The sequence below is a fragment of the Labeo rohita genome, chromosome 3 (genome assembly GCF_022985175.1).
Source record: "Labeo rohita strain BAU-BD-2019 chromosome 3, IGBB_LRoh.1.0, whole genome shotgun sequence".
NCBI lineage: Eukaryota > Metazoa > Chordata > Actinopteri > Cypriniformes > Cyprinidae > Labeo > Labeo rohita.
The window spans coordinates 19,294,178-19,322,161 of NC_066871.1; the positions used below are offsets into that span (position 1 = coordinate 19,294,178).

The 27,984-nt window shown below is 37.2% G+C and overlaps 1 protein-coding gene across 3 annotated transcripts; it reads right to left on the reverse strand.

The window, feature by feature from the left end:
* Nucleotides 1-30: 30 nt before the first annotated feature.
* ap2a1 (adaptor related protein complex 2 subunit alpha 1) lies at nucleotides 31-27,984 on the reverse strand. Of its 3 annotated transcripts, XM_051106885.1 has the most exons (22): nucleotides 27,209-27,984; nucleotides 22,799-23,010; nucleotides 17,427-17,620; nucleotides 16,845-16,974; nucleotides 16,606-16,707; nucleotides 15,050-15,309; nucleotides 14,374-14,542; nucleotides 14,109-14,246; nucleotides 13,850-14,032; nucleotides 13,620-13,717; nucleotides 13,297-13,528; nucleotides 13,021-13,209; nucleotides 10,496-10,629; nucleotides 10,070-10,132; nucleotides 9,559-9,630; nucleotides 6,796-6,878; nucleotides 4,735-4,825; nucleotides 4,492-4,614; nucleotides 4,288-4,404; nucleotides 4,123-4,192; nucleotides 2,407-2,541; nucleotides 31-1,918 (listed from the first exon to the last, which is right to left on the reverse strand). In XM_051106885.1, exons 1-22 carry the CDS (start codon nucleotides 27,273-27,275, stop codon nucleotides 1,841-1,843), a joined length of 2,940 nt encoding a protein of 979 aa, XP_050962842.1. In that variant the 5' UTR covers nucleotides 27,276-27,984; the 3' UTR covers nucleotides 31-1,840. The 3 variants fall into 3 exon arrangements, with proteins under 3 accessions (XP_050962842.1, XP_050962843.1, XP_050962844.1); XM_051106886.1 differs by lacking the exon at nucleotides 10,070-10,132; XM_051106887.1 differs by lacking the exons at nucleotides 9,559-9,630; nucleotides 10,070-10,132.

Below are 27,984 nucleotides of genomic sequence, written 5' to 3' on the forward strand. Positions count from 1 at the left end.
CACTCACACACACAAAAAGAAAACACCTGGTTCGAGTATATGGCATAATTTTACTTTCACATTATTCAGTACAGAGTAAATTTAATCTAACACAGGTATCTGACAGGTTGAACAGCGATACACCGGGGCTGCATTAGCTAGCGGATACTGCATAGACACACGCACACACAGAAACACACACGCCATGACTGTGACTCTATAATCAACTACAATGACGATGTCCCCAGCACTGCATCGAGGGAAGCGTGACCCCCAGCTCAACTAATTACAATGTGGCATAAATTCCATATTATATTTTTCACACGGATCACACAATACCAGCACACACTCGCTCACCAAACGATGCTGACCAAAATCGTTATGATCCCTGTTTTGTGATTGACAGTTGGCAGCTGCTTTGGTCCAGTGCTCCCCCCTTTAAGCTCCCCCGTCCTCTGCGCCTAAGAATGTGTGTACGACTGCGCGCATGTGACGACTTTTCACAAACTAAGTGCTTTCCCAGGTTTTATCGCTGCGAAAGAAAATAATGGGTCTCCAGCTGTGGCCACCACTGCAAGTTAATAGTGTGTGTGTGTTGTGTAAGGATTTTAGTAATGAGGTAACCACTATCTACTATTCATTTCAGTCAATAACTGTGCTGGAAGAGTCCTCCAGAAAGACATTTACATGAAGGTCCACAGCAGTTGCACTCTTCACGTGCAGAAACTCTCACACTGGCGGACCTGACCTTCCCTCCGCTTCCGATTCTAGTTCCTCCCCAGTTCGTTTTAACACTGTACGACTAACCTGAAACGTTATGCCCATTCACTCGTAGTACAGAATGGAATGTCCAAAACAAGAGCAAAAACATTAGACCATTTAAGAAAGCATACAAACACACTGACAATATACCACTATCAAAAACAAGAAAGAGACATACAAATGCAACCATGAAGGGTAATCATTTACATGGTTTATATATATTTATATATAGATTTTGTTTTTTTTTCAATAAACATTGTCAGATATGGGGGGGTCAGGACGAGTACTGAATACATAGGACAAGAACAGGAAAAAGGGGGTGGGACTATAAAAGCCTTTCCTCTCAAAGCCTCTTAAAGTGCACTGGCCATTTCTACGTCAGATAGGAACGTACGGTGCGATAAACAGGAAATGCATGTGGAATCTTTTTTTTTTTTAATTTTTTATGTACACCAATGGCTCTGGATGTGATTTCAGTGGAGGAGGAAAAATGAGAGAAGAAGCGATGGGGGGGTTAGTGATTCTGGCCTCTTTTTAGTGAAGTGCCATTGCGTTAGTGTATTGAGATTGTGTTTTCTTGTCCTGCTAATATAGGGAATGTTCCAAAGAAACAGCGAATGTGCAGTTTTTGCGGTTGAAACTTTGCGGATAAAACAGGAGAGAGGGAAGACTTGCTGCACTTGCATCTTTTTGCTTTACTTTGCTATCCCTCCCCCCTCAACCCACAACACACACACACACACAAGCTGTCAACACAAGCACGGGAGTTGATCGTTGAACAGGCAGGACGGAGAACGGAACTATCACCATGACTCTTTCACACATGTACGAAAAAACACATGCACGCATCCTTTCGCTCCATTGCTCGCACACAGGTAAACACCGATAAAAACAAGAAAGGGCAGCGCTGATGATAATAACAGTAATAATAATAATCATTATCAGAAGGACAGTAATATGGCTGCCAGAGGCTGACAGCTACTTTTTCCCTTATGCATGAATGCGTTTTTGTAGATTCTTTTATTCTGGGGTCTCTCAGGTCGAACGCTGGTCTGGTCTTGGGTGTCGGTTCTAGATGGTGCTAGTCTCGGCTCGCTTTCTAGAACTGTTCTGCCAGCAGCTCACAAAGACGCTTGGAGACTGTGTCCTTACTGCTGCGCAGGGTTAACCGGTACATCTGCGAGCGAGAGAGAGAGAATAGAGTGTAAACGGAAACGCCAACAACCGAAAGACACATCAATTGTGCAGACGCTCATTCTGCTGTTCGAATGCGTGTCTGATCCTTACTGCCATTACAGAGACTAATGTAAACTTGCACAATGGACAAAGGAAACTCGACAGATACGAAGAGAAAGACGCTGCTGTCACGCCAAATCAACTGGGTTTTACTACCAGACATGGAGTGAATCACGAGCGGGAGGGAGGGAGGAATGGGAGGTGGTTTGGGTTGAAAGGGGTGGCAGGATGAGTGCGTTACCTGCTCCCCAGACTTGAGTTGCATCAGCAGGCACAGAGACACACAGACAACAGTAAGATGCAATAAAACTGACTTGGAGAGAAGTCTGTGCTCCATAGCAGCAGGGAGGGACTTTTGATGCTTATGCCATTTCTTTGTCGTTTTCCTTTTTGGATACGTATGTGTGTAAAACGAGTGTCTGTTCATACCTGAGCTTGTGCGTTGGGCTCGAGTCTTAGCAGAGAACCCACTTGCTGGGCCTTGGTTTGGATCACTCCGGCACACACAAAGTTCTCTGGGTTCGGATCCACGTTCTCCAAGAGAGCCATGCCCAATCCCAGTAACTATGAAACGTATGGGTGAAGGGAAAAAGAGAGGCAGGAGATGAGAATCAAATTAAATGGACTTGACTGTAAATAAATTCTGCAAGAATGACATCACCCCTCTAAATCGAATGGCTATAACTGAAGTAACAGTCTCCCATACTAATCGTACTATTCCTGCATAGGGATGTTGCAATATACTGTACCAGCATCAGCGATTACTGTGATAATCACAGGGTTCTGACGCGTTTTCCGACTCAAATTTCCAAACCTTTCAGTAGATTTTCAGACCATATTTAACAAAAAATAGTTCATACAGCATTTCTTTCAGCTTTATATTTGGTATAGTACAGTCATCTGTAAATTATTTTATTTTATCAGGGTTTTTTTGACAACATACAGAGCCCCTAAAAATATATAACAACAACAACAACAACAACAACAACAACAACACTACAGACTTTTGAATGTACCCTCGAGAAACTATTCACATGCGCATGTTTTTTTTTTTTTAGGGCCCTATGAAATCCATTTTATTTTTTCCCAAATTCCATTTTTTCATTTTAATTATTTTTATTATTTTGGATTCCGTTTTTTACCGTTTTAATTATTCTCAACTCCTTTTTAATGGTTTAATTAAAGAGCATGTCTAATTAATTAAAATCATGAAACTTATATAAAGTCACATCAATTTAATAAAGGTTTAACAAAAATGACATGTTTAGGGCCCTAAATGTCACTATATGTTTTATTGTTATCAATTTCTGTTTTAGCATGTCTAATTATTTGAATGCATACTTAATTTATTCAAATTTATTCTTAAAATAGCCTTACGAAAGTTTTTTTTTTTACCATCAGAAATTCTGTGTTGTGTATTTAAAATGTTCTGGTTATCAAATGAAGGCATAAAAGAGGATTCACATTTAAATGGTATTTGTGTGGCGTAATGTTTACAGATACTAGTCCATATTGCGGTTTGGTTTAAGTGTAATGACCTACTTTTGATTCATTCATTCAAACTTTACAAATTGGTGATATTGGTGACATTCTGCGTTACTGAGAAGAAACCCAAAATGAAAAAGTGCACCTTGAATTCATTCAGTCGTGTTTGACAGTAACTAAAGAATTACTAAATGGTTGCCATGAAAACACACTTCTTGTATGATTTTTTTCATTAAATTCTTAATTTTCTATTATTAAAAAACGAATAGGGCCAAATGTCTAAAAATGCAAATATTTTTCGGTACTCTGCTTTCTTTCTTTCATACTTTGAGACCTGGAAATTGCTTAAATCAAGTTCAATACTTTTTCAAATCATGTAGAAGCCTTGTATTTAAACAATGAAATATGTTAAAAAGAAAATTCTGTCATTAATTACCCTCATCATCTTCAGAACACAATTTAAGATATTTCTCATGAAATCTGAGAGCTTTCTGACCCTACATAGACAGCAATGCAACTGAAATGTTCAAGACCCTGAAGCATAGTAAGGACATTGATAACACTGCTCATGTGACATCATGGTTTAACCATAATGTTATGACACTGCGTCATGGTACTCTCGTGGCATTATAAAGTCTAAATGAGGTTATGTAAACCCACCTTTGCTTTGAGCACTTCGGTGTCCATGGCATGGTTGGCCTTGAAAATCTTCTGTGCTTCTTGCTGAGGCCTGTGAGAAGGGAATTTAACATGTTTCCCATTCAGAGAACCATTTGTGATGCATGTATACAGTAATTTGTCTTCTGTGTACACACAAACACTCACTGGCTGAGCTGTTTCCAGCGTTGAAAGAAGTCGTGTGATGCCATCTCTGTGGGCTGGAAGAACTTGTTTATGGTAACAGGCAGCTTGAGGGTGAGATTCTGGAGAGCTCCGCCATACCTGAAACAGCACAACAGCTCAGTAAATCTCAGAGAGTAAATCCGCTGACTCGTGGTCATAAACCGTTTAAATGCATGCATCAGTTACCTGAACTTGATGTTGAGCAGTGGTGCATCCATGAAGTCAGTCAGACACTCAATGTTGATGACCTGCTGCACCTGAGCACCTCCTTCTATGAGAGGCTCCACTGGTTTAGCCTGAACATTGAGCTGTGGGATCAGTTAAGGAGTTAAACAACAAACCAGTGTATTATGATACTGTACATGAAAAAATTCACTGTGTGTGTAAGCAAGAATAAACATGAGTTTTCATGTGTGGATGTGAAGGATATGAGACTGTAGCTCTCCTGGGCAGGTGACTGTGGTCGTGAAGGTTACAAACTGCACAGACGTCTTATTGCCATAGAACAGATACATCCGCCCTGTGAAGAGACACAACATACACAGGTCAAAGATGAAAAGGTGTTTAAGCATCAAAGGTTTAATAAGGCTTTAAACTGTGCACTAAAATGTGTCTTGTTTAATTTTTTTTTCTAAGCAGAAAATAATGACTATCATACATTTTTACCATGGTTTATAGAAGATACCCACTAAAATGTCATTCAGTGTAACAACAGTTTACACACCAAAAAATCCATGTGACATCAATGGTTCAACCGTAATGTTATGAAGTTATGAGAAAACTCTTATTTTGACAATACTGTTTTATTTGTACACAAAAAGTATTCTCATACCTTCATAACATTACGGTTGAACCACTGATGTCACATGGACTATTTTAACAATGTCCTTACAATCTTTTTAGGCCTTAAACGTGTCAGTTGTCTATGCAGAGTCAGAAAGCTCTCAGATTTCATCAAAAATATCTTAATTTGTGTTCTGAAGATGAACAGTCTTACAGGTTTAATGACGTGAAAGTGAGTAATTAATGACAGAATTTTCATTTTTGGGTTTAACAGGGTTCCTACACATTTTCGATTTCAAAAATCCATACTTTTCCAGACTCAATTTTCCAAACCTCTCACTAGATTTTAATACCATATTTAACAAATAGTTCATAAAGCATTATTTTGAGCTTTATATTTGTTATATAGTACAGTCATCTGTAAATACTTTTTTTTTCTTAGGGATTTTTTTTTTATTGATTTTTTTTTTTTTAGTGACAACATACAGAGCCCCTAAAATAAATACATAAATAAAAAATACAGACTTTTACATGCACACAAGAAACTTTTTTCCTGCCCTTGAGAAACTATTCACATGCGCATGGGAATTTTTTGCATTCTTACACATTACAATTTCTAGTTTTGTATAACCTATTTCCTTTGTGCATCATTGCCATCTTACTATGAATGAAACAACAGCATTGACGAACATGAATTAATAGAGATATACTCAAAATGTGGCTTTTCTTATGGTGGTACCCCTGATATCAAGGCCTAATGTCCAATTTAACACATCCTCTGTGACGGCGGAGAAACAATGACAAAATGGGCTGATAGCATAAAATTCGCAAACTTCAAGGGTCTATAAAAAAGCCAGATACTGTATAAATAAAATAAATAAATAAATAAAAAAAAGTTTAAAACTTGGCTTTCATTAAGGCAGTATGTCATATTCCAAGGCCTCAGGTCTCCTTAACACATACTTTGTGGAGGCCAAGAAACCACTCTGCGAAATGGGCTGATGGCATAGGTGGCTCAGTGTGCACTGTTCTATATGCTAAGTTTAATGGTTTTTTGTGTGCACATAAAAGTCTGTATATTTTTGCTATGTAATACAGTGCTAAGAAGAGAGTGAGAAGAAATTTAAAATGCTAATAACCTGGTTTTTGCATAATGAAAAAGTGTACCTTGAAATCATTCTGTCATATTTGACAGTCACTAAAGAATCACTAAACAGCTGCCATGAAAACTCACTTGTTGTATGATAAATTTATTTTCGTTAAATTCTTAATTTTCTATTATAACAAAACTAAATGGGGGCAAAAGTCTGTAAACACAAATATTTTTCCATACTCTGCTTTCTTTTTTCCATACTTTTCCAGACCTGGAAAATATTTAAATCTAATTCCAAACTTTTCCAAACCCCGTAGGAACCCTGGTGAACTAACCCTTTAATTTTATGTAAGCACTAAAATAAAATCTCATCTTTAACCCACATGCATTTTAAATATATCAAGTTAAATATTAACACTGTGAAGAACCCATCCGGTTTTTATAATGCTAAAACAGGATAAAAATGAGCAAGGACATCTTAAATGTGTACATTGAAACTACAGTGTCTCGTAAACGCAGGTTAAAATATAATAAACTTGAAGACGCAGTCCAGAAGTCTGCTGACACAGAGCTCCAGATGATGCAATTACAATTTTGCAGATGTTGTGACTCACCCAGGTTCTGGCGATATTCAGACTTTATGCCGATCTGTAGCAGCTGATTCTCAAACAGAACTCCATTGTTCTTGCAAACAAACCTGATGGCAAGAGATAAGAGTGTGTGTGAGGCAGACAAACATGCAGGGACAGCTAGCAATGGTACTGGTTTGATAATGGCGCGTTCATGTGTTGTCAGAATAATCAAAGCCCACTTGGCAAATTCACCTGGAAAACTCACTTCCAATTTTTTATTTGATCTTTAATGGTCGTTTGTGTGAATTTAGTAAAACGGGTGATTACCAACAGTGTTAGTAAAAGATACAATTCATTTTTGTCCATGCTGAGGGACTCGTTTAAGTTAAAAATGGATCAAGTATTCACTCTAACAGGCAAGTAAAGCCATGTAAACCAACATTGGAATAACGACTTCGCCTTACGGAAACAAGACCATCCGAGGAGCATGTGAATGCAGCATAAGACACTGAGAGGAGGGTGGGTGTTGAAAGGGTGACAACAGAGACAAGAGACTGTAATCTGAAGCCTAAGATAAAAATGCTCCCGTCCGCTGTTTACAAGTAGCGCCATAGTCTCATCTCATAAAATATTAAAAATAAGTACTGGAGCTGTGAACTAGTGATTAGAGCAAATATAGCCGTGAAGCCGGGACATCTCACAGACGTATCCACAATGTGCAAGCAGACACACAGGCTATTGGTTTCATGGACTAGAAATTTTGATTGAGTGCCAACCTATCATTTTTGCATTTAAACTCTGTGTAAAGCAATATTAAATGGATGTTAAGAGAAAAATGTGTTATTGACCACCCACCCAAATATAACAGATTAAAAAAAAACCCACCAAATGAATAAAGTTAGTTATTAAAATCTTGGAAAAAAAAATAAGCTCTTGGGGGTGTGTCTGCTGTCGGCACTGAAACTACGCCCCACTCACGGGTAAGCTGCTGCGTCTCTCAACTGTCAAATACCGCTACAACCTGAATGGATGACTGAGCTGTTTTGTAAATTATTGCAAATAGATAAAATGCATTTACGACACAGGCATAGCTAGCTAGCAAACTGTAAGCTGTAGTAACCATAATGACAGTAACTCCCGATTAAATGATGCTAATATGCTCTAGTTATTATAGTGTTAGTGAAAGGCCCAGTGCGTCAGAGACATGATTTCAGGCCTGCCCAAAAAAAAAAACCCTGAACACAAAAATGGTGAAAAACTGTGTCAAAGGTCTAAATCCACAATTCAGTACTACAGTTTACGGTCCTTGTAACGTGTTTTCAGCAAAAAAAATTAAACACAAGACAGCTTTTCCCAACATTAAATAAATAATTTTCTTTGCATATAGCCATTCAAAAGATTGGGGTCTGTAAGATTTTATTTTTTTTTCTGATTTCTGAAAGAAGTCTCGTATGTTTAGCAAGGCTGCATTTATTTGATCTGAATACAGCAAAATATTACAATTTAAAATACCTGTTTTGTATTTTAAGATGTATTTTTAATATTGTGACAGCATTTTCAGCAACCATTACGCCAGTCTTCAGTGTCACATGATCCCTCTGAAACCATTCATATATGCTGATTTGATGCTCAAGAAACATTTCTGATTATCACTGTTGAAAACACTGTCTTTTGTAACACTAAATATCTTTCAATCTTTTTTGATTCATATAATAAAAGTATTTCTTTAAAAATATATATCTTACTGATCCCCCCAGAATTTTAAATGGTAATGTATACTTGACACTAAGAAAAGTTACATAAAAATATTAATTAGTTCCCACATTTCATGCGTAAGATAAAAGGATTAGTTCACTTCCAGAATAGAACTTTCCTGATAATTAATCACTCTCATGTCATCCAAGATGTTCATGTCTTTCTTCAGTTAAAAATAAGTTTGTTTGTTTTTTTTCCCAGTCCAGGAATAAAGGTCTAATCTTGTAAAACAATTGGTCATTTTCTGAAACAAACACAAATATATATATACTTTTTAACTAGAAATGCTTGTCTTGCACTTGCTCTGCAATGCGTGACTTTGCGCATTATCGCATTATGTAATAACATTGGAAATGTCACGGGTGGTTAGTTCTTCATCTGTGTACTTTGGTTCAGAAAGGTAGATTAGGGCAAAAAAGTCCATCTCGTTTTCTCCTCCAACTTCAAAATCATCCAAAATCGCTGTTTCACCTTCTTTGCACGTTCACTTTGTCTGTACTTCCGCCTACATCTCGCGTGACCTCTCCAACATGACTACACAAAGTGTGCGCTTGGGCTGGTGCAAGATGAGCATTTGTGGTTAAAAAGTATATATACATATTTTTGTTTTAGATTTTTTTTTTTTAGATAATTTTCCTAGATAAGACCCTTATTCCTCTGCTGGGATCATGTAAAGCCCCTTTGGAATTGCAATTTGGACGTTCAACTCGTTGCTCCCCATTGAGGTCCACTATATGGAGAAAAATCCTGGAATGTTTTCCTCAAAAACCTTAATTTCTTTTTGACTGAAGAAAGAAAGACATGAACATTTTGCATGACACAGCGGTGAGTAAATTACCAGGAAATTTTAATTCAGGAGTGACAATATTCCTTTCCAAGTAATATTTAAAAAGTTTTAAAAAAAATCCTCAATAACATCTGTGGTTATTTTTAGTCTTCCAACACAAGAGAAAAAGATTTAAAATAAAATGAGAGAGGCTGTGGGTGATAGTTGTTTGAGATGTTTGGGTGACTGAATGGAGGGAGTGAAGTGAGCGAGTGAGCTCTTACTTGTTGAGCAGTTCGTTTGACTCAGGCAGAGGAGGAGCAGGATCTTCAGAAACCACAGAAGGGGGAGCAGAGCTGAGAGACCAAAAGCGAAGGATGCAGAGAGAGGACAGCGGTCCCGGGAGATGAAGAGAGGGGTGAGAAGTGTTAAGTGTGAAAAGGCACAGATGGTTAAAACAGATTAAAGATGTTAGAAAGTGGTGAGCCGGTAAAGAAGAGAAGAAGTGCAGAGTGAAGCCAAAGTAGGTAGTGAGAAAGAGGAGAGAAAAAGACAAAGGCAGAGGTTAGTACCGGCATTACATCTGCGGCCAATACAATGTTAGCAATTAAAATTACCACCACAGCACACAAATAGAAAATACTCCACAGACACAAACAGAAAAAGAACACATTTACACAACAACATCTATGAATAACCAAAAAGTTAAGTGTTTATATATGACTATTGACTGTCAATAAGTTTTGCTTTAACATATCGACACTATTGACACTGTAGTCTACACTGGCCCCTTACTCAGAGTCACCAGGACCCTCAGCCAATAGGGAGTCAGAGCTTTCAGTGGGGGGTTCCAGATCTCTGCCATCGTCCAATGAAAAGCAAGGACGTGAGACGCACACACGTTCGCGCATACACACAAACATGTGCACGCGCGCACACACACCAAAATGAGGGAGATGGAAAAGGGAGGGAAAGAGAAAGAGAAAAAAAGAAGCAAGAAAAGAGAAAGACAGTCACATACGCAGCAAGATAAAGGACACAAGATTACACAACACACAAAGAGGAAGACAAGAAGAACGAGCGATAGAAAGTGAAACGACAGAAGAAGAGCAGAAAGCCTGACGGACGTATATATGAGCTCTGAACATGTTAAAATATTAGTGTACTTGAGTTAAAGCAATAAATAAAAACAGCATGCTAATGAACTGGATACTTATTTACCTCAGGAAACCATCATCATTGACGCCAGCCTCTGAGAAAACATCAACCAATAAGCTGCCTGCGCTGGGAGCGGCGGCGGTAACAGGGGGACCCGTGCGGAGCCCCAACAGGTCGGCAGATGGGGACGGAGTGGACTAAAAGAAAAAGAGAGTGTTCATTAAATTGGATTTTTGGTTAAATAAAAACATGTCTAATTAGAAAGTATCTGAATCAGGATGTGTGGAGTGGGTGGGTGTTTTCTTAGGGATTGTTCTGTATTTGCTGACTCACTTCCCTGTACAACGCAAACGTGTGGTTGCAACAGCTGAATTTTGCCACGTATTTGTCTCAGCCTCAACCCACAGTATATGCATTGACCATCTGATGTATAAAAAAAAAATATATATATATATATATATATATGATAAAAGCTGCTTGCTGCGGTTCCAATCTGATGAGACAGTCTCACTGGAAATGAAGTCATGTCTACAAGGTGCTGGGTTGATAATATTGATCAAATTATTTGGCAACGTTTGCCACATTACTGGAAAAAATAATCAGCTTCGAGGGTCTGGGTAGTATGATATTCACAGATAGAATGGTATATTGTGCTTTGTTTTTTTGAGTAATGTCCGTGCTATTCTATTTGAGTGGGCAAACATTTTGATGATGCTGGTCTATTATTGTGATATCAGCTATTACAGAAAAACCTGATCCTAAAAAGCATGCAAAAACAAAACTAAATGTGATCACTCATGTTTGAAGGGATAGTCTATCCAAAAATGAAAACTGTGTCATTATTTTTGCTATTAGCCTTCTTGAAAATATCTTTTGTGTTCAACAGAAGACATTCATACAGGATTGGAACATAAAGGTGAGTAAATGTTCACAAAATGTTAAATTGTGGGTAAACTAACTCTTCAATATTCAATACTTTCCTATTATAAATGGGTGATTCTAGGTCAAAATTAGGGTTGCAAAGGGGTGGAAAACTTCCAGTAAATTTCCGGAAACATTCCAAAAAATCCCAACAAAATTCCACAAAATCCTGAAAAGTTTCCAAAGTTTACTAGAAATTTTCCACCTTTTTGCAACCCTAGTCAGAATAAGCTGCAACATGGACCAGACCCAATGTTTGTAGCCAAATGGGTTGCTATACGCTACTATTTTAACGTTTGGGGTTGGTAAGATTTTTTTGTTTGTTTGTTTTTAAAAAAAAGAAGTTTCTTATGCTCACCGAGGCTGCATTTATTTGATAAAAACAGTAAAAAAAAATCTATTTTAAAAAGCATTTCATTCCCGTAATAACAAAGTTAGATTTTCAGCATCATAGTCTTCACTGTCACGTGATCCTTCAGAAATCATTCTAATGATTTCTAATAGAAATAGAAATTGTAACATTACAAAATGTCACTGTTGATCAATTTAATGCATCCTTCTTGAAAAAAAATCTTACTGAACCTCAACTTTTTAGCAGTAGTGCATGTATAGAAATTTCAAAGCAGTGTAGGGATGTAACGAAATCAAAATTTGAATGAAAATTTTGTACATTTTAAAGTTAAATTATTCTAATGCACTTTGAGAGTTCAAAATTAAATGCTCCAACTTATGTTTCTAAGAAAACTTAAGTCAGTGAATTGACTTGTACCTGAACTTTAAAGGGGACTGATCCCTCTTTTTAGTTGTGGTATACTGTCTCTGCCTAAATCACATTCACACTGCTGTTTTAGGAAGCCATACAAATTTAAATATAATAATAATAACAACAACAACAACAACATTTTTATATTATTGTTATTACTATGACAATAATAGCCATATATTGTAAAACAACTACACTGTAAAAAATGACAAGGAATATTTCATAGATATATTATTTTTGCATTACACTACAGTAGGGAAATTACAATACTTCTTTGCTAATTTCTACACTTGAAAGCGATATTTTGAATTTGGACTGCAGCAACATTACCCATTTAAACCGCTAGCTGTCCGCAATTCATAATGCACTTTTAAGCTTGTATTTTAACGGAAAACTCCTGCTTCAGCTGAAACCCGCTTACAAAAACGCATCTTACTACAAATCTAGTGAAATGCTGCAATCATCTGCCATGAAAATAAAGCTTAACTGGTCGCCATTGTGTTCCCTAACGTGCGCTAAACTCACAGCACATGCAATAAACCAGGTCACTGCATTCACTTTGAACTGGGCCATTCTGAGGTGCGGAAAACACAGAATCATGAGCTGATCGCCTGAACGAAGTGCACGCTTCGCATAGCAGCGCACAGCAAAAACAGACTTGATGAAAATATTAAACACTATTGTGCTTTCGGTTTTAGTTCGTTTGACACATACTTTAAGAACCTTTTATGTTAGAATAAGTAGCATGAATATATTTTAAAAACTACACTTTTTTGCCTGGAAGACCTATTGTTTCATATCTTCATGCGACCATGATAATATCGAGAGTTTTGCTATTGTGATACCGCAATATTGATAATACTGTTACATCCCTAAAACAGTGTTATCCATATTTTTCTCTCACAGCATTAGATGCAGCAATGGCAGAGCTGTCTCCTCCTCTCTCTCCCCCTCCATTGAGTTCTCCTCCCTCTCTCTTTCCCTCCTCCAGCTCGTTCACAGACACAGCTCCTGGTCCCTTCTTCTTTTTCAGCTTGGCCAGGATGGACGACTCCCTCTCTGGGAATGGAGGCATCTCCTCGAGCACTGTAGCCTAAAGTTACACACAGTGACAGATGATTATGCAAATAAATGGTGAGACACAAATCAACAAAGTGTGTGCAAAAGCGCGTGATCTCACCAGGACATCAGTGCTGGCGATGGAGGACAGTTTGAGATACTCCACAGCTCTCTGCTGAAGCTCGACGTCACTGTTCCTGATCTGGCTGTCGGAGCGCAGCACTTCCTGAATGGTGCTCTTTGTCTCCGGGAACAGATTAATGAACTTAATATAAGCAGAAAGCAGCAGGGCGCGTGTGGGGACTGAACACAGGTGAAACTTAGAGTGGAGCAGGTTAAACTGAACCAAAGGACTAGGAAAGATGAAGGAAAAGAGGACATCATTAGTACAGCAATGAAATTAAAACGCATCCAAACGCTGATATGAGTGGCTAAAGAATTCACCTGGAACGAGGATCACCAGCAATAAGGTTACCAAACTCTCCCAGGATGTATCCTCCAACCTTTACCATATTCTCATGACAAGCTGGAGCCTGCAAAGCCTGTGGAAATTAAAAAAAAAAAAAAGGAAAGCAGGAAACATGAAGTGTTGCATGAAGTATCATAATGATGGTGGAAATCAAGTTTCTGCATGTGTATAAGAAGTGACAATTTGAACATCTGGTGCCATTTACCTCAAAGACGGTCTTGGCTGCATATCCCTGCACGTCGTCACGATTGATGACGATCTGGATGACGCGGTACCACACTTCCTCACTGACGTAATCCCCAGCAATGCGGATTAGGTTCAGAATGGTATCCACATACCAGGAGTAGTCTACTGCATATTTCTCTGCCAGGATGGCCACTTTCAGTACCTACAAGCACAGCTGTCACACATTAAAACAATGACCTGTGACTAAAGAGACATGGAAGAGATGGAAAGAGACGCACCATTTCCTCTCTGATGGAGTAGTCGGCTGTCTCCAAGTAACTCAGCATCTCGGCAACAATCTGCTTGGCATTGCTGCGGTCACACATGGCGTAGAGGAGGTCAGCTGCTCTCTGACGCACGCTGACGTCCCTCTCAGTCTGCCAGCGGAATAAACAGAATTAAACAGTTAGAAACAGTGTCCATGAAAACAAAGGGAACAAATCTGCCATAAAAAAGTTGTTTTATTGTTGAAAAAAAGATAGAGATCAGAATCTATCCATTTACCTTCAGGGCATTGATGACTGTCTCTATATGCGTTTTAACTGCCTCATGGGAAAACTCAGAGCTGGCAAGGGTGCACATGCTTTCCAGGGCCAGGTAGCGCAAGTTGGTCTCTCTATGCTGTAGGAACTGCCCCAGCTGGTTACATGCCCGCACAAGAAGATTCGGCTCACTGTTGAGAAACAGGCCATGAAGAGAGTTGAGTTTAAACACAACAGATAAATGCTTAATACAGATAAAACCCATCAAAACATCACATGTGACCCTGGACCACAAAACCAGTCCATAGCCAAAAAAATACATTGTATGGGTCAAAATGATTGATTATTCTTTTATGCCAAAAATCATTAAGATATTAAGTAAAGATCATGTTTCATGAACATATTTTGTAAATATCTTACTGTAAATGTATCAAAAACTCAATTTAAAGTCAAATACAAAATCTCAGTTTCCAAAAATGGACCCTTATGACTGGTTTTGTGGTCCAGGGTCACATATCAGATCATTTAAAACTACAGGATTAATTAAAAAAGAAAAAACAAACAAAGAAAAACACACACAAGCAGAACAAATCTTATATAAATCACTCATGAGTGCATATGTATGAAAACTGCTCCTAAAATTACCTGCATTTTCAGCATTTTTAACGACAAAAATGAGAAATGGAGACAACATGTACCTGTCATAGTGGATGATGAGAGAAATGGCTTCGAATAGGATGGCGTTCTTGGCATTGGAGTGCTGAACCTTCTTGGATTTGGGTGGCTCTTGGGCTTTGTTGAGGATAGTTTCCAGACACTCCACCAGTCGTCCCTTCACGGCACCGTCCTCAGGTGGTGGGTAGCACTGCAGGAGTCGCAGCAGCTTGCAGGACAACCACGGAGCAGGAACGAAGTAGTAGGTGTAGTCCTGCAGGTCAGTGGAGGCTGAAGACACAATCTGACAATGGAAAAAAACATGAATGAATCAAACAGTGTTCATACAGATACTGTAAAATTAAATTACAAGAGTTTTAAGGACTTTTCAAGCACTACTTTTTTGATTTTAAGGACTTCAGAGATCTCACTTATCGAATAATGTGTTTCATTTCAAATTCTAAAAAAAAAAAAAAAAAAAAAAAAAAAAAAAGAAATAGACAAATGAAAATATACTAACAGAAAATAAAGAAGCACATGCAAGTATTGCTACTAAAGTATTACAAAGTTTATTGCACTTTTACTATAATAAAACCAATTTTATTTTTCTTAATTTGTATTTGTGTATACTTTAATAACTATACTGCATTAGTAGTTTGATGTTTTCTACTGTAAGAAAAATAAAAAAACAGAAAAAAGATTCACGAAATTGCTCTGAAATCCTGATCCGAAACAAATGGTTTGCGAAACTGCACCGAAGTCCTGATCCAAATCTAAATCAAATGATTTGTGATACACAATTTGAAGACCCGATCTGAAATGATTTGCGATACACAATCCGATTGGAAACAGTGAATAATTTTGCAATGCAATGGTTTAACTGATTCAGAGTTCCAAAAAGCTCTGTTTCAACCATCACTACGTGCTTTTTAAAATTGTTACAAGCGATGTCGAAATTAGAAAATGAACGGCTCTTTTAATTTGATCTCGTTTTTGCTAGTGAATCGCTTGAAATAAATGATCAAAATCACAAGTCTCTGAATCAATCGGAATGGTTCCAGCGTAAATTACTCAATTGATTTGATTCATCTGTTCCTCTTTTTGCAGTTTCAACCATGTTTACAAGACATTGTCAGTGCTTAGCTCAACTGTTTTTTGAAATTAATGAAAAAGGAATGTTTTTTGAATTGCATGAATTTTGCATGAAAAGTTTTGTGCTTATTGAAAAAATTACACATTTATTTCATAGATACAGATTTAACTTAAAATACACTACAAGGGCGAATTTATTTTATCAAAAATATAGTAAAACAGTAATATTGTGAATTATTACTACATTTTAACAAAATGCTTTCTATTTTATTATATTTTAAAATGTAATATATTTTTGTGCCTGTCGTTACTCCAGTCTTCAGTGTCACATGATCCTTCAAAAATCATTCTAATATACTGATTTACTGCTCAAGAAACCAATTTTAAAAGTTGCTTTCATGCATGCATGCATTCATTCATTCATAAAAAGCATTGGCATTCCCATCAAGCTCACAAACCACCAAGGGACTGCATCCCATTCAAGAAACACACACATACACACACTCACCCTGCTGAGTCGTGACACGGCAAGTGACACACAGGTCTTGAACTCGTCAGGATTTTTCTGGCTGAGACAGGTGATCAGAGAGATCGCAGCAGTGACCACACCCTACAAAATGAACCGAATCAGAAATCAAAAAGCAATAATCTCAAAAAACATGTTGATCTTCAAATGTACATTTTATATACATCAGCATATATGTGTATGAACATGAAGAGGTTATGGTTTCTATGTGCCAGACTTACCATGTGCTGGTCATTGAGCAGGTGCACCACTCTAGAGGTCCATTCTCCCATGAGCACCAGGTCTGGGGAGGTCTTATACAGACGCAGCAGACAGAGAGCAGCCGACTGCTTTACACTGTCCATCGTGTCCCTGTCATTCGAATAGGAACTACATTAGACATCTACAGCATTTGCTTGTTTTAGATATCTTTTTTACCACTCCATGAATGATACGGTCAATAGCCAGCAAAAAAAAGACATCTGCAGCATATATTTAGGAATAAACTAAATAATCAAATGTGCATTTTGGATGTTATATTTCCACTAGTTTGAAAGAAAACAAGTTATGTAAGTAAAACTCTCAAAATTGACCAGTGCCTGAAACAACAATGGGTTTTGCCTTAAAGTATAAGCAATAACTAGCAATACAACAAATCACAATCTCTAGTACTAGTATTTTCTTACATGTGACACCACAAATACACACTTCCTTTTTATTAATCCTCTTTTTCTCCTCATGCAAGGTCATTCAATATGAATCCCTCAACTTAAATCTTAACTTTTGCACTCTCACTCAATCCTTCCAGTCTCTAAGTTGCTCACCCAGCCACAAGGATGCGAGGAATCTCTCCGGCGAAGGCCTCGGCCATCTCTCTGCTGCCCACGTTGGCGATGCAGTGCAGAGCCAGACACATGAAAGTCGGGTTTCGGCTGGACAGGTCGTTTTTGATGGCATTGTTAATCAGCCTGATCAGTTCACTGTTACTGTTCACCAGCACAGAGATGAAGAGATATCCCTGGAGCGCAGAAAAAGAGGAAGGAAAAAAAGAAAGCTGATGGTTATGCTCTCTGTTTTGCACACACACACACTTACTAAGGCAAAGCTGAAACGAAGACAGCGTCACAAAGACAGAACTGTCATCTTCAAACAGGCTCAGAACGGCAGCCCTGCGAGCTCGGTGGATAAGCACTAAACCACGAGAGAGAGATTTTCCCCCTCGCTGAGCTAATGTGTCTCCCTCACTGCTGCAAGGGTTGAAGCTCTCTTAAATTGCTTCTTTTCCACTCTCACTGCATCGTGACGTTAAAGTCTGGAGATTTGAAGGAATGTGTCTTGCAAGATGATCAGAATCATCTGAATTCTGCGATGATCAGCTAGCAAAATTCAATCATTTGCTCCATTTAGTGTATCGAAACTTCACTAGTCACAAGTCCACACTTGCCCTCACAAGTCACTGAAATTATCATACAATCTTTGGAAGCCTTTGCTTGGATTTTTACAAAAAACTCTGATCGACTGTTTCCAGATGACTTTTGCTTTTTATTTTCATTTTTTTCTCTCTGCCATGTGTTGATACATACATACATAGACAGACACTATATATATATATATATATATATATAGATATATATATATATATATATATATATATATATATATATATATATATATATATATATATATATATATATATATATATATACACACACTACTAAGTTTTTGAACAGTAAGATTTTTTGTTTTTTAAGGAAGTCTCTTCTGCTCACCAAGCCTGCATTTATTTGATCCAAAGTACAGCAAAAACTAAAATTTTGAAATATTTTTACTATTTAAAAAAAACTGTTTACTATTTGAATATATGTTAAAATGTAATTTATTCATGCGATTTCAAAGCTGAATTTTTAGCATCATTACTCCAGTCACATGATCCTTCAGAAATCATTCTATTATCCTGATTTGCTGCTCAAATAACATTTTATTATTATTATTATTATTAAGTTATTTTTTCAGGTTTCTTTGATGAATAGAAAGTTCAGAAGAACAGCATTTATCTGAGATACATTTTTTGTAACATAAATCTCTGTATCATCACTTTTGATCAATTTAAAGCATCCTTGCTAAATAAAAGTATTATTTTTTATAAATTGTGATTACAATTACAGATGCCACTATTATGTAACCGTTCAAAAGCACAATTACAAAAAAAAAAAAAAACACTTTCATTATTCTGCTTTCTTAAGATGTGTGTGTGAGAGAGGGAGAGAGAGAGTGTGTGTGAGTGTATTTTTCCTACAGGTTATCTTAAGTTTTTTTTTTCCTAATTGTTTTAGTTTTTTAATTTTCACTTTTTTATATTTAAAGAAGAAACTATATATAAAAATGTGGCATGGAGTTGCTTCAAACAATGGTGAAGCCATTCGAAACATCACTCAATGTAAATTGTGATAATGGTCATTTCAAGGAAATAATCAACAATTATGATTGTCATAATCGTGCAGCCCTAATATTAATGTTAAAAAATGTTTCTTGAACAACAAATCATCATATTACAATGATTACTGAAGGATCATGTGACACAGAAGACTGGAGTAATGATGCTGAAAATTTAGCTTTGATCACAGGAAAAATTACATTTTAAAATATATTCAAATAGAAAGCAGTTATTTTAAATAGTAAAAATATTACAAATTTTTACTAATTTTGCTGTACTTTGGATCAAATAAATGCAGGCTTGACTTCTTAAAAAAAAAAAAACATTAAAAATCTTACTGTTCAAAAACTTTTGACTGGTAGTATATATACACGCACTTTATGACATATAGACAAATTATAGGGGCCTTTTGCTTATTAGCATGTTTTTGTATTTGTTGTATCTGCAGCATCCAAGACATAGCATATCACGTATCAGAAGCGCAGTGGAATTTTCCGGCTAATGGATGCATTGAAACCGTTGGGCTGTAGGCTGTGACTCATTGTTTAGTTTGAGAGACCAAATCTTACCACACAGCAGGTCATAGGGTGACCTAAATCAGGTTTGGAATCCATTTTAATGTGCTTATGAGACTTACTTCAGGAATCACAGAAAACTGTTTAAGATGTTGTAGTGACACTGTTTAGAGTTCTATATAAGGAAATTGGTATTTATATGGGTGAAGAAACAGAATTTTTGGGCTGGGCTCACAGGAAACTGAATATTGTATTGAATGTGTTTGACCCGTATGGGAGGAGTAGGTCAAAACATGATGACATCACCACATTCTTCAGCATTATACTATAACATCTTGCAGTGAAAAGGACTTTAACAAAGGGCTAACAAGACGCATGACTTCATCATATTTCTAGTTTATGGCAGCGTATAATGTTGCAACAGGAAGCAAATGATCTGGCGTACCACAATTCATTATCACTATGTAAATCTTCTTCATTTTACCATGCACAGCATTATCCAAGAACAAATGCTAAGGCCATGTGGAGTTCAGTGGCAACACATGTCGTCGTCTAGTTTGCATTGTAAATGTAATTTTGTTTTTCCTTTTCAAGGAAAAAGATAAGCTGACTCAAAATGGCCCTCAGTTTGTTGTCCTTTTTGTACCGAAACATGCTCAGATTTCCCAGATTCTGGCCTGCTTCTGTCAGTGTTACCCTGTGGAGAGCTGCGTGGCTGATGGGAGTGTGGCTGCTAGAGTGGGTGTTTGATCAGCAGGAGATAATTAGACCTCATGGTAGGTCTACATGGCATGGAGTGCCACTAAGCCTCTTTGACAAGCTAAAAACACATCTGTTGCTGACTCTCACTAGCTAGATGATGCTCATTAGACGTTCACATCTAGAAAAGACAACTTTCACAAACATAAAACTGCAGAGTCATAAATGTCAGATACTTTTGCTACTCTACTGTTCAAAAGTTTGCGGTCTGTACATTTAAAAAAAAAAAAAAACGTTTTTAAAGAAGTCTCTTTATTCTCAATTAGGCTGCATTTATTTGGTGCAGTAATATTGTGAAATCTTAAAAAAAAATGTATGTAATTTAATCCTGTGATGACAGTCAGCAGTCATTACTCCAGTTTTCAGTGTCACGTGATCCTTCAGATATTCTAATATGCTGATTCATTGCTCAAGAAACATTTCTAATTATCATCAACAATAAAAACAGTTGTGCTTTTTTTTTTTTAGGATTCTTTGGTGAATAGAAAGCTCTCAAGAACAGCATTTACTAGGGCTGCCCTCGACTGATCAACTAGTTGTTATCTTTAAGCATTAGTGGACTATTAGTCGCACGTTTATTAATAAACCATACAAAATCACAATAATGAGCCTTTAATTGCCTACATAGATTAATAAGCGTTCATGCACACACAAAAAACATGCCACAGCGCGTCGGCAGATATTATGATTATGAATGTGTCAGGGAAAAACAGTAAGTAGACTGCATTAACATTTTAATTTTTTGATAAACTATTGCTTTGTTTGTTTTCGGCCTAAGAGATGAAGTATTGATGCGCCTGTATGCATGCTTAATACGGATTATATAATCTGAGAAGATTTGATTTCTAATTGAATTGGTCAATTTAAAAGTAGACATTTCATTCTCTATAGGTATATTTTTCATGTCTGTAAGGCAAGTATACACAGAGTTTCGAAGTTGCGCACTCAAGTTCACAAGTCTTTACAGATTCGAAAGATGTATTACTTTTATCTGTATGACCAAAAATGACAGAGTATTTTTAAGAGCAATGACTGTAATGCGGCAAGCGTGATACTATTCAGCTTCCACAGTCCGCCCAGACACCTTAACAGTGCATATTTTTCTAGGTTAACATTAGATTGAGTGGCCATGAGAAGTTGCTAATATATACATCTTTCAAAAGAAAAGCCATATTTGAGATCGATGAATGATAGTTGAGCATTTGGATGTCTTGCCCGACGTACTACATTACCACATAGACCAGCCCAAGACCATGACTTCGCCACTTCCTGTGGAATTTTTTTTCTGTGACTAATAAAATTTTGGTCGACCCATTCTCTTCTCGTTGACTATTAGGGGGCAACCATAGTATTTGCATAAAACAGAAATCTTTTGTAACATTATAAATGGGGCTGGACGATAAGACCTAAAATCAAAATATCAATTAACTGAACATCTTACCTTTTTATTTATTTATTTATTTATTTTTTTTTTTGCCCGCACAGTTCTGAGCATGGTTATTTTTCTAATGAAACAGTGAATTTCTTACCTTTGTGAACTGTTTATGATTATTTGTTGAATATTTTAAACAACTGAAAACAAAGCACACATTGCTTGGAATGAAGATATCATATTAAAAAACAAAAGCTGATTTTCTGATTGGGCCACTGTTTTGGAATGGGATTTAACCAACATGGGAAAATTATGTCAGTTAGAGGTTCTGAACTTCGGATTTTACTTTAATTACTTTTTGATTAATCATCCAGCCCTAATCATAAATATCTTTAATGTCACTTTTGATCAATTTAATACATCTTTGCTTAATAATATTGATTTCTTAAAAAAAAAAAAACAATCTTTGAATGGTGGTTACATCTCAGAGGTTGTTCACACTGCACATTGGATCCGTTTGTTTAACAGTGTAGTCAATATCCTGCATGCCATTTGCCCAAGTAATGGCAAGTAACTCTCATTGAAAGAATGGAAACCTGAAAATTTAAACTGTCTCTGCTTTGGTTCATTCATGATATCTTACCATGGCATTGAACTCATACGGAGTGTCAGATAACATATGTAAGAGGCCTTACAAACTATTTCATTCATATTTATGCAGTGTTTAAAACCGCTTATTTGCTTATTTAATACTGTAAAGCTGTTTTGGCACAATCTGTATTGTTAAAAGCATTATATAAATAAAAGTGATTGTGAAAGCCAGAATAAATAAATTAATGAATTCAGACACTACTGCACTTTGTGTACCTTACAATCCTGATATGCAACTATTCCCTGTACAGTTGTCATGTTTTGCATTATTTCCCTATACCTTTGGCCACTTCACTGCCTGTGAGCAGCAGTAAAGCGTACAATAACTGACCACACAAATAAATGCTTGCACAAACTCACACTCCAAAACAAGACAAACAAAAACCTTTCATCTCAACAACACTCAATCAGGAATTTAATATACACAACCACACACAGTAGGATATTTTGAGACTGTTCACTCACAATCTGTTTCTCGGTGTACTTGTTGGAGCTGAGCAGGTTGACAGCCTCCATGTGGCCGAAGTCAATGTCATGGCCCAAAAGGAAGATAAAGAGCAGCTTGCACACATACTTCTTTTTGCTGTATCCATCCAAAGCCTTGTCTCCTTTAAATTTCGAGCGGATGTTGGCGAGCTCTTTATTAATGCGTTTGATCTCAGCCTCCTTACTCTTACCTGAGGAGAGAAACAAAAAACAGGGAGAATCAGACCACAGAACTTCAAACATTTGGAATACTACAGACACTGCAGAGCAAGTGGTTATCACTGAGTGATCTGTACATATCAGTAGACAACCCAAGCTGACAAAATGCCCGGCTGCTGTTGGTATCCTGCCTCAAATGGAGATAACTATTTGCATTTACCACAGCACAGCTTAGATGATATAACTGCATTTGGTATGTGATTGTCGAATTACGAATGTTGGTGCATTGAGAATGAAATAAAAAGAAGTCCAAAAAAGCAGATGATGAAAAATGAAGATGACAGGAAACCAGGAAAGACTACAGGAAATAGCAACACATTTTTCAGGGGCTTGGGGTTAAACAGGATAAAGTCCTTGGAAAGATTTAGTGCCAATGTGGGGCAAACCAAACCACACAACACAAACATTACACATCAATAATTTGCACCATTGCATGACAAAATTCATGTTCTCGCAACTACGCATCCAAAATCCACCAAAATTTTGTACAGCTCATGATTTATTCAATGTTTTCTCTCATCCACTGCCACTACACCACCTACATGCAGCTTAAACCATTTCTAATGCTCCCTCCATCAATCACCCTTGGGCAAGCCATCAGATTTCTTATTTGCTGCAATGTTACTCACACACAACAGATGAATATTCACCCTGCTTTGTATATGCACTTTTCAGGAAGGGATGTGATGACATCCTGGTAACTGCTGACACATGAGTTAATGCTAGAGTGAAAATAAAACCTTTGCGAAATGTAATAAAACTTGTCTTACTTATGGTGAACAGCTTTGCATATAAGCTAATATTATATTTTGGTGTCTGTGATGTCTTTTTGATAGTAGTACTATCCAGTACTATAAGCTTTCTGTGTAAATACCACAGCTCTCATGTCATGTACACGCAACAATATTTCCTATGCTCAGTCAAACTAACATGTGCACATGCTTTTACTGGTGTTGTAGTTTTAATTATTCCAGTAGGACACTAATGAATTAAACCGTTTAGAAATGTACTTTTTGAAGAATTCATCAATATGTCATTTACAGTTTTCAAACATGTTGCAATTATGGCAAAACTGAAAACTGAATTCTGCTCTCATTCCACCAAAGTAACCTGACATCACTGCAAACAGCATGGGTCAACATTATTCCTACAATTTATGTAACTGTAGATGTTAACCAACTTAAAGTTCAAGCTGCGTAATGGCCGGGTTCTCTTTGTGAAAGCTTGCAGTAACATGCAATCTGATTTCAACTGTGGCTAACACCATTCATCGCTAACTCTGACAAAGCAACAAAAACACAGTGAACATCTTTTCTGCATTATAGATGATAAAGAATAAAAATAGACTGACCTCAAAGGTATCAGTGTGCCAAATCTTAAGGTTAGTTACGAACATCAGCACATACACTGCATTCACATATCCTTTTCGATTTACTATTGGTGTTGTTCTCCAGTTCACAAAGATGCTGAAATGTATGTAAAAAGAGCTAATTTAAATGGCGTCAGACCATGACGAATATCTGTACACTACTGAGCATACCAATTAATGAATTATAATTTGAGTGGGACGATTCACTATTTCACACCACGAATTAGGCAACACCACAAATTATATAATATAGTAAACGCATTTACAAGTCATTCTTTTTTTTATGAGCTAAACAAGAGTAGAGCAAGACAGACAGGCAATGGGATCAGGACAACGCAGGTTGGATTCAATATGACAAAAAAAATGTAAACATAAAAGATATATGAGAGTTATGTTAAGTTGCCACTGTTTTTACAACTTTATTTTCTAAATTTCTTTATTTTTGTATATAGAGCGTTTTCACGACGCGTCACCAATCAGCCATATTGGTGCCTCGAATGTAAACCAAACAAAATTGGTAAATTATTGTCATGTTTTGGGCTGTACTAATTAGTTTGACCGGGAAAAACATTTGGAATACTACAGACTAACAAACGTTATAACAAATCAAGGAGAAGAGTGCAAAAAAAACGGTTGGCCAAACTGAACCAGGATTTCCAGATTAAGAATCTTGACAACATTAGTGTTTGTTCTTATTTCCAGTCAGGTAGGTGAAATATTAGGCTAATATCTTAATTAATACATCTCATACGTATCTTTACCACCTATTAACTTTAGTTTGTCAAAATATTGCTCCCTTCAAGTTCTTCTCATATGATTTAGCAACTTCCACACGTTTTTTTCATGGTTTTGACAGCATACATTAGCTGAACAATATATTCAGTTGCAAACCCTCTATATATAAAATGTATTTTTTTTTTATTAAACTGTTAAGGTACCCAATTTTGTTGTGATGCTCATTTTGCACATTTTTGAGAGCATAGAAGACTGAAAGACTTCGTTGACCTTATCATTACTTATCTCATTGCACAAGACAATGTAGAGCCGTCATTAGATGATTGATAATCTCATGTGTGACTCATGTTTTTTCTCTACATAACTTAAATTAAATTGATTTATTTTGTTGTGGATGTCCCAACTGGAAAACACAATTTTCAATTTTCAGAGTTCCATTTAATGTCCATGTTATATTTTGTTTGCATTTGTGAATTAATAAAAATTCAATTGCTTGTGTAAAATAGCCACATAATACTGATATATTGATCACAGGATGAGGAGGGGTTATTGTCAGATCGTATCATGATAAAACATCCAATTTAGACCTCTAGTGAGCACATCATCACCGTAAACACATGCACTACCCACTACGCCATGACTCCTACTTGTGCACGAAAAAGTTTAGTATGGAAGGTATGCATTTTCGTGCATGTGGCCCTAAAATAAAATGTGAACATATGCAGGTATATAAGCCAGTACAAAAAAAAAAAAAAAAAAAAAAAAAAAAAAAAAGGCATATGTACAGAAAAAGCTGGCATGACAGAAAAACAGCAGTCTCACAGGTTACCTGGAACAATGTGTGTATTTAATGCCAAAATATGATGCAAGACACAAACTACAATACTCAGGCCAAAGCCTCAGACTCCCACTGTCAATATATGTGACCCTGGACTACAAAACCAGTCATAAGAGTCATTTATTTAAATTGAGAGTTATACATAATCTGAAAGCTAAAAAAATAAGCTTTCCATTGATGTACAGTTTGGCCGAGATACAACTATTTGAAAATCTGGAACCTGAGGGTGGAAGAGAGGGGAAAAAAAAAAAAAGGGGGGGCTTTAAAGTTGTCTAAATGAAGTTCTTAGCAATACATATTAATCAAAAATTCAGTTGAGATATATTTACAATAAGAAATTTACATTTGTACATGATCTTTACTTAATATCCTAATGATTTTTGGCATAAAAGAAAACATATATAATTTTGACTCATACATGTATTTTTGGCTGTTGGTACAAATATACCCGTGCTACTTAAGACTGGTTTTGTGGTCCAGGGTCACATACGTGCAAAACATTTCACTCTCGTATATCACTAATCTCACAAAATTGTTCCCAATAGTTACATTTGAATTGGAATTATGCATTTTTTAACACTTTCAGATGTTCAACAGAAAATGAGGATCAAAAAGTTCACGAATATCATTCCTATCGTCATTCTTTAAAACTCAACAAAATTGCTAGGAACTCAAGCTCCTACCACAAAGAAAGGCTTTTAAGACTCAAGAGGTAAAATTAGAGGTACAACATAGGCGGTACCAGAAGACTACAGACACATCTTAACCAGATGACCCTCCTATAACGCTTAGCTCAAGGCGACAGCTTGATAACTGGATTATCGTGAAAAACACATCTGAATCGAGTCCTCTTGGCGAGCAGTGATATCAACCGCTATCCAGCTAGCCAAAGCGACGAGAGCACCAGAGACATGCCATGCTGGACAAACCATCTGCAGTCTAACACACAATTTTCGGTGGCGGCCTAGCGGGCTCTCTGAAGATAAAGCATCACTCCATCACCGGAGCTAAAGCTAACGGGCCCGGGTGATCGGTGATTACTCTAACGACCTCCCTCATCAAGAGCCACTCATCTGACTTGCATGATTTAACCTTTAATTCGGCTTAAAAGCATCACGGCGCAAAACAGAAGCCGTTTGATTCGGTTTAGGGCGTATATAGGAAGAGTTCAGTACAGCTGTTCGCAAGAAAATGACTAATGGTGTTTGAGTGTGACAGGGGCACTTACAGTTTCTGATGTCCGAAATGAACACAGCTAATCCTCGCATTCCATCTCCCTTCGACACAGCCGGCATGTTTGCTCGTTTTTTTCTTCAAGCCGGCTTCAACACGAAACAAATGACTTTCAGATGTTCAGAGGTGCAGGTTTAGACAGGCGGTGGTTTGAGTTCAAATGCACCGAGCTAGCGGGCTAACACGGACTCTCACTTGAGCGGCGAACTGAGTCCTGAATTAAATGGTAATCGCTCGCAAAGCACACAAATAATGCAGCAGCGAGTGTTTATGAAGAAAAGAGGTGAATGCAGTGGGGTGAGAGAGAAGCTGGGGAGTCAGCGCGACTGGTGTTTCCGTTGGCTAATTCATTCAATCCCGTGAACTCTCGTCAATGGGGAAACGATTCAAGGCGTACGCTTACCTTGCGGTACCGACTAATTAAAAAACAAGACAACGTGTTGTTTTTAATTTATGATTACGCACCTATATGCCGATGTCGGTGTTAAAATAACAATTGATACCTCTCTGACTTTGAGTCACGCACGGCAAGCTAGCCAAACAGCTAGCGAGCTGGCTAGCTCTATCAAATGTTAGAATACATCACCCAAATGACCGCGATAGGACAACGGGAGATCCTGCTTGCTGTCGAACTAATCTGACAGACCTGGTTCTCGGAAAAAAAGATCGCTCTGGGCTATATTTGGTCGCCAATAATGTACGAGACTTTTCGTTCGGTCGCTGTACCCGGACGGAGCTCGTGACAGAACGGGCGCTGAGCTCGCTCTAGCG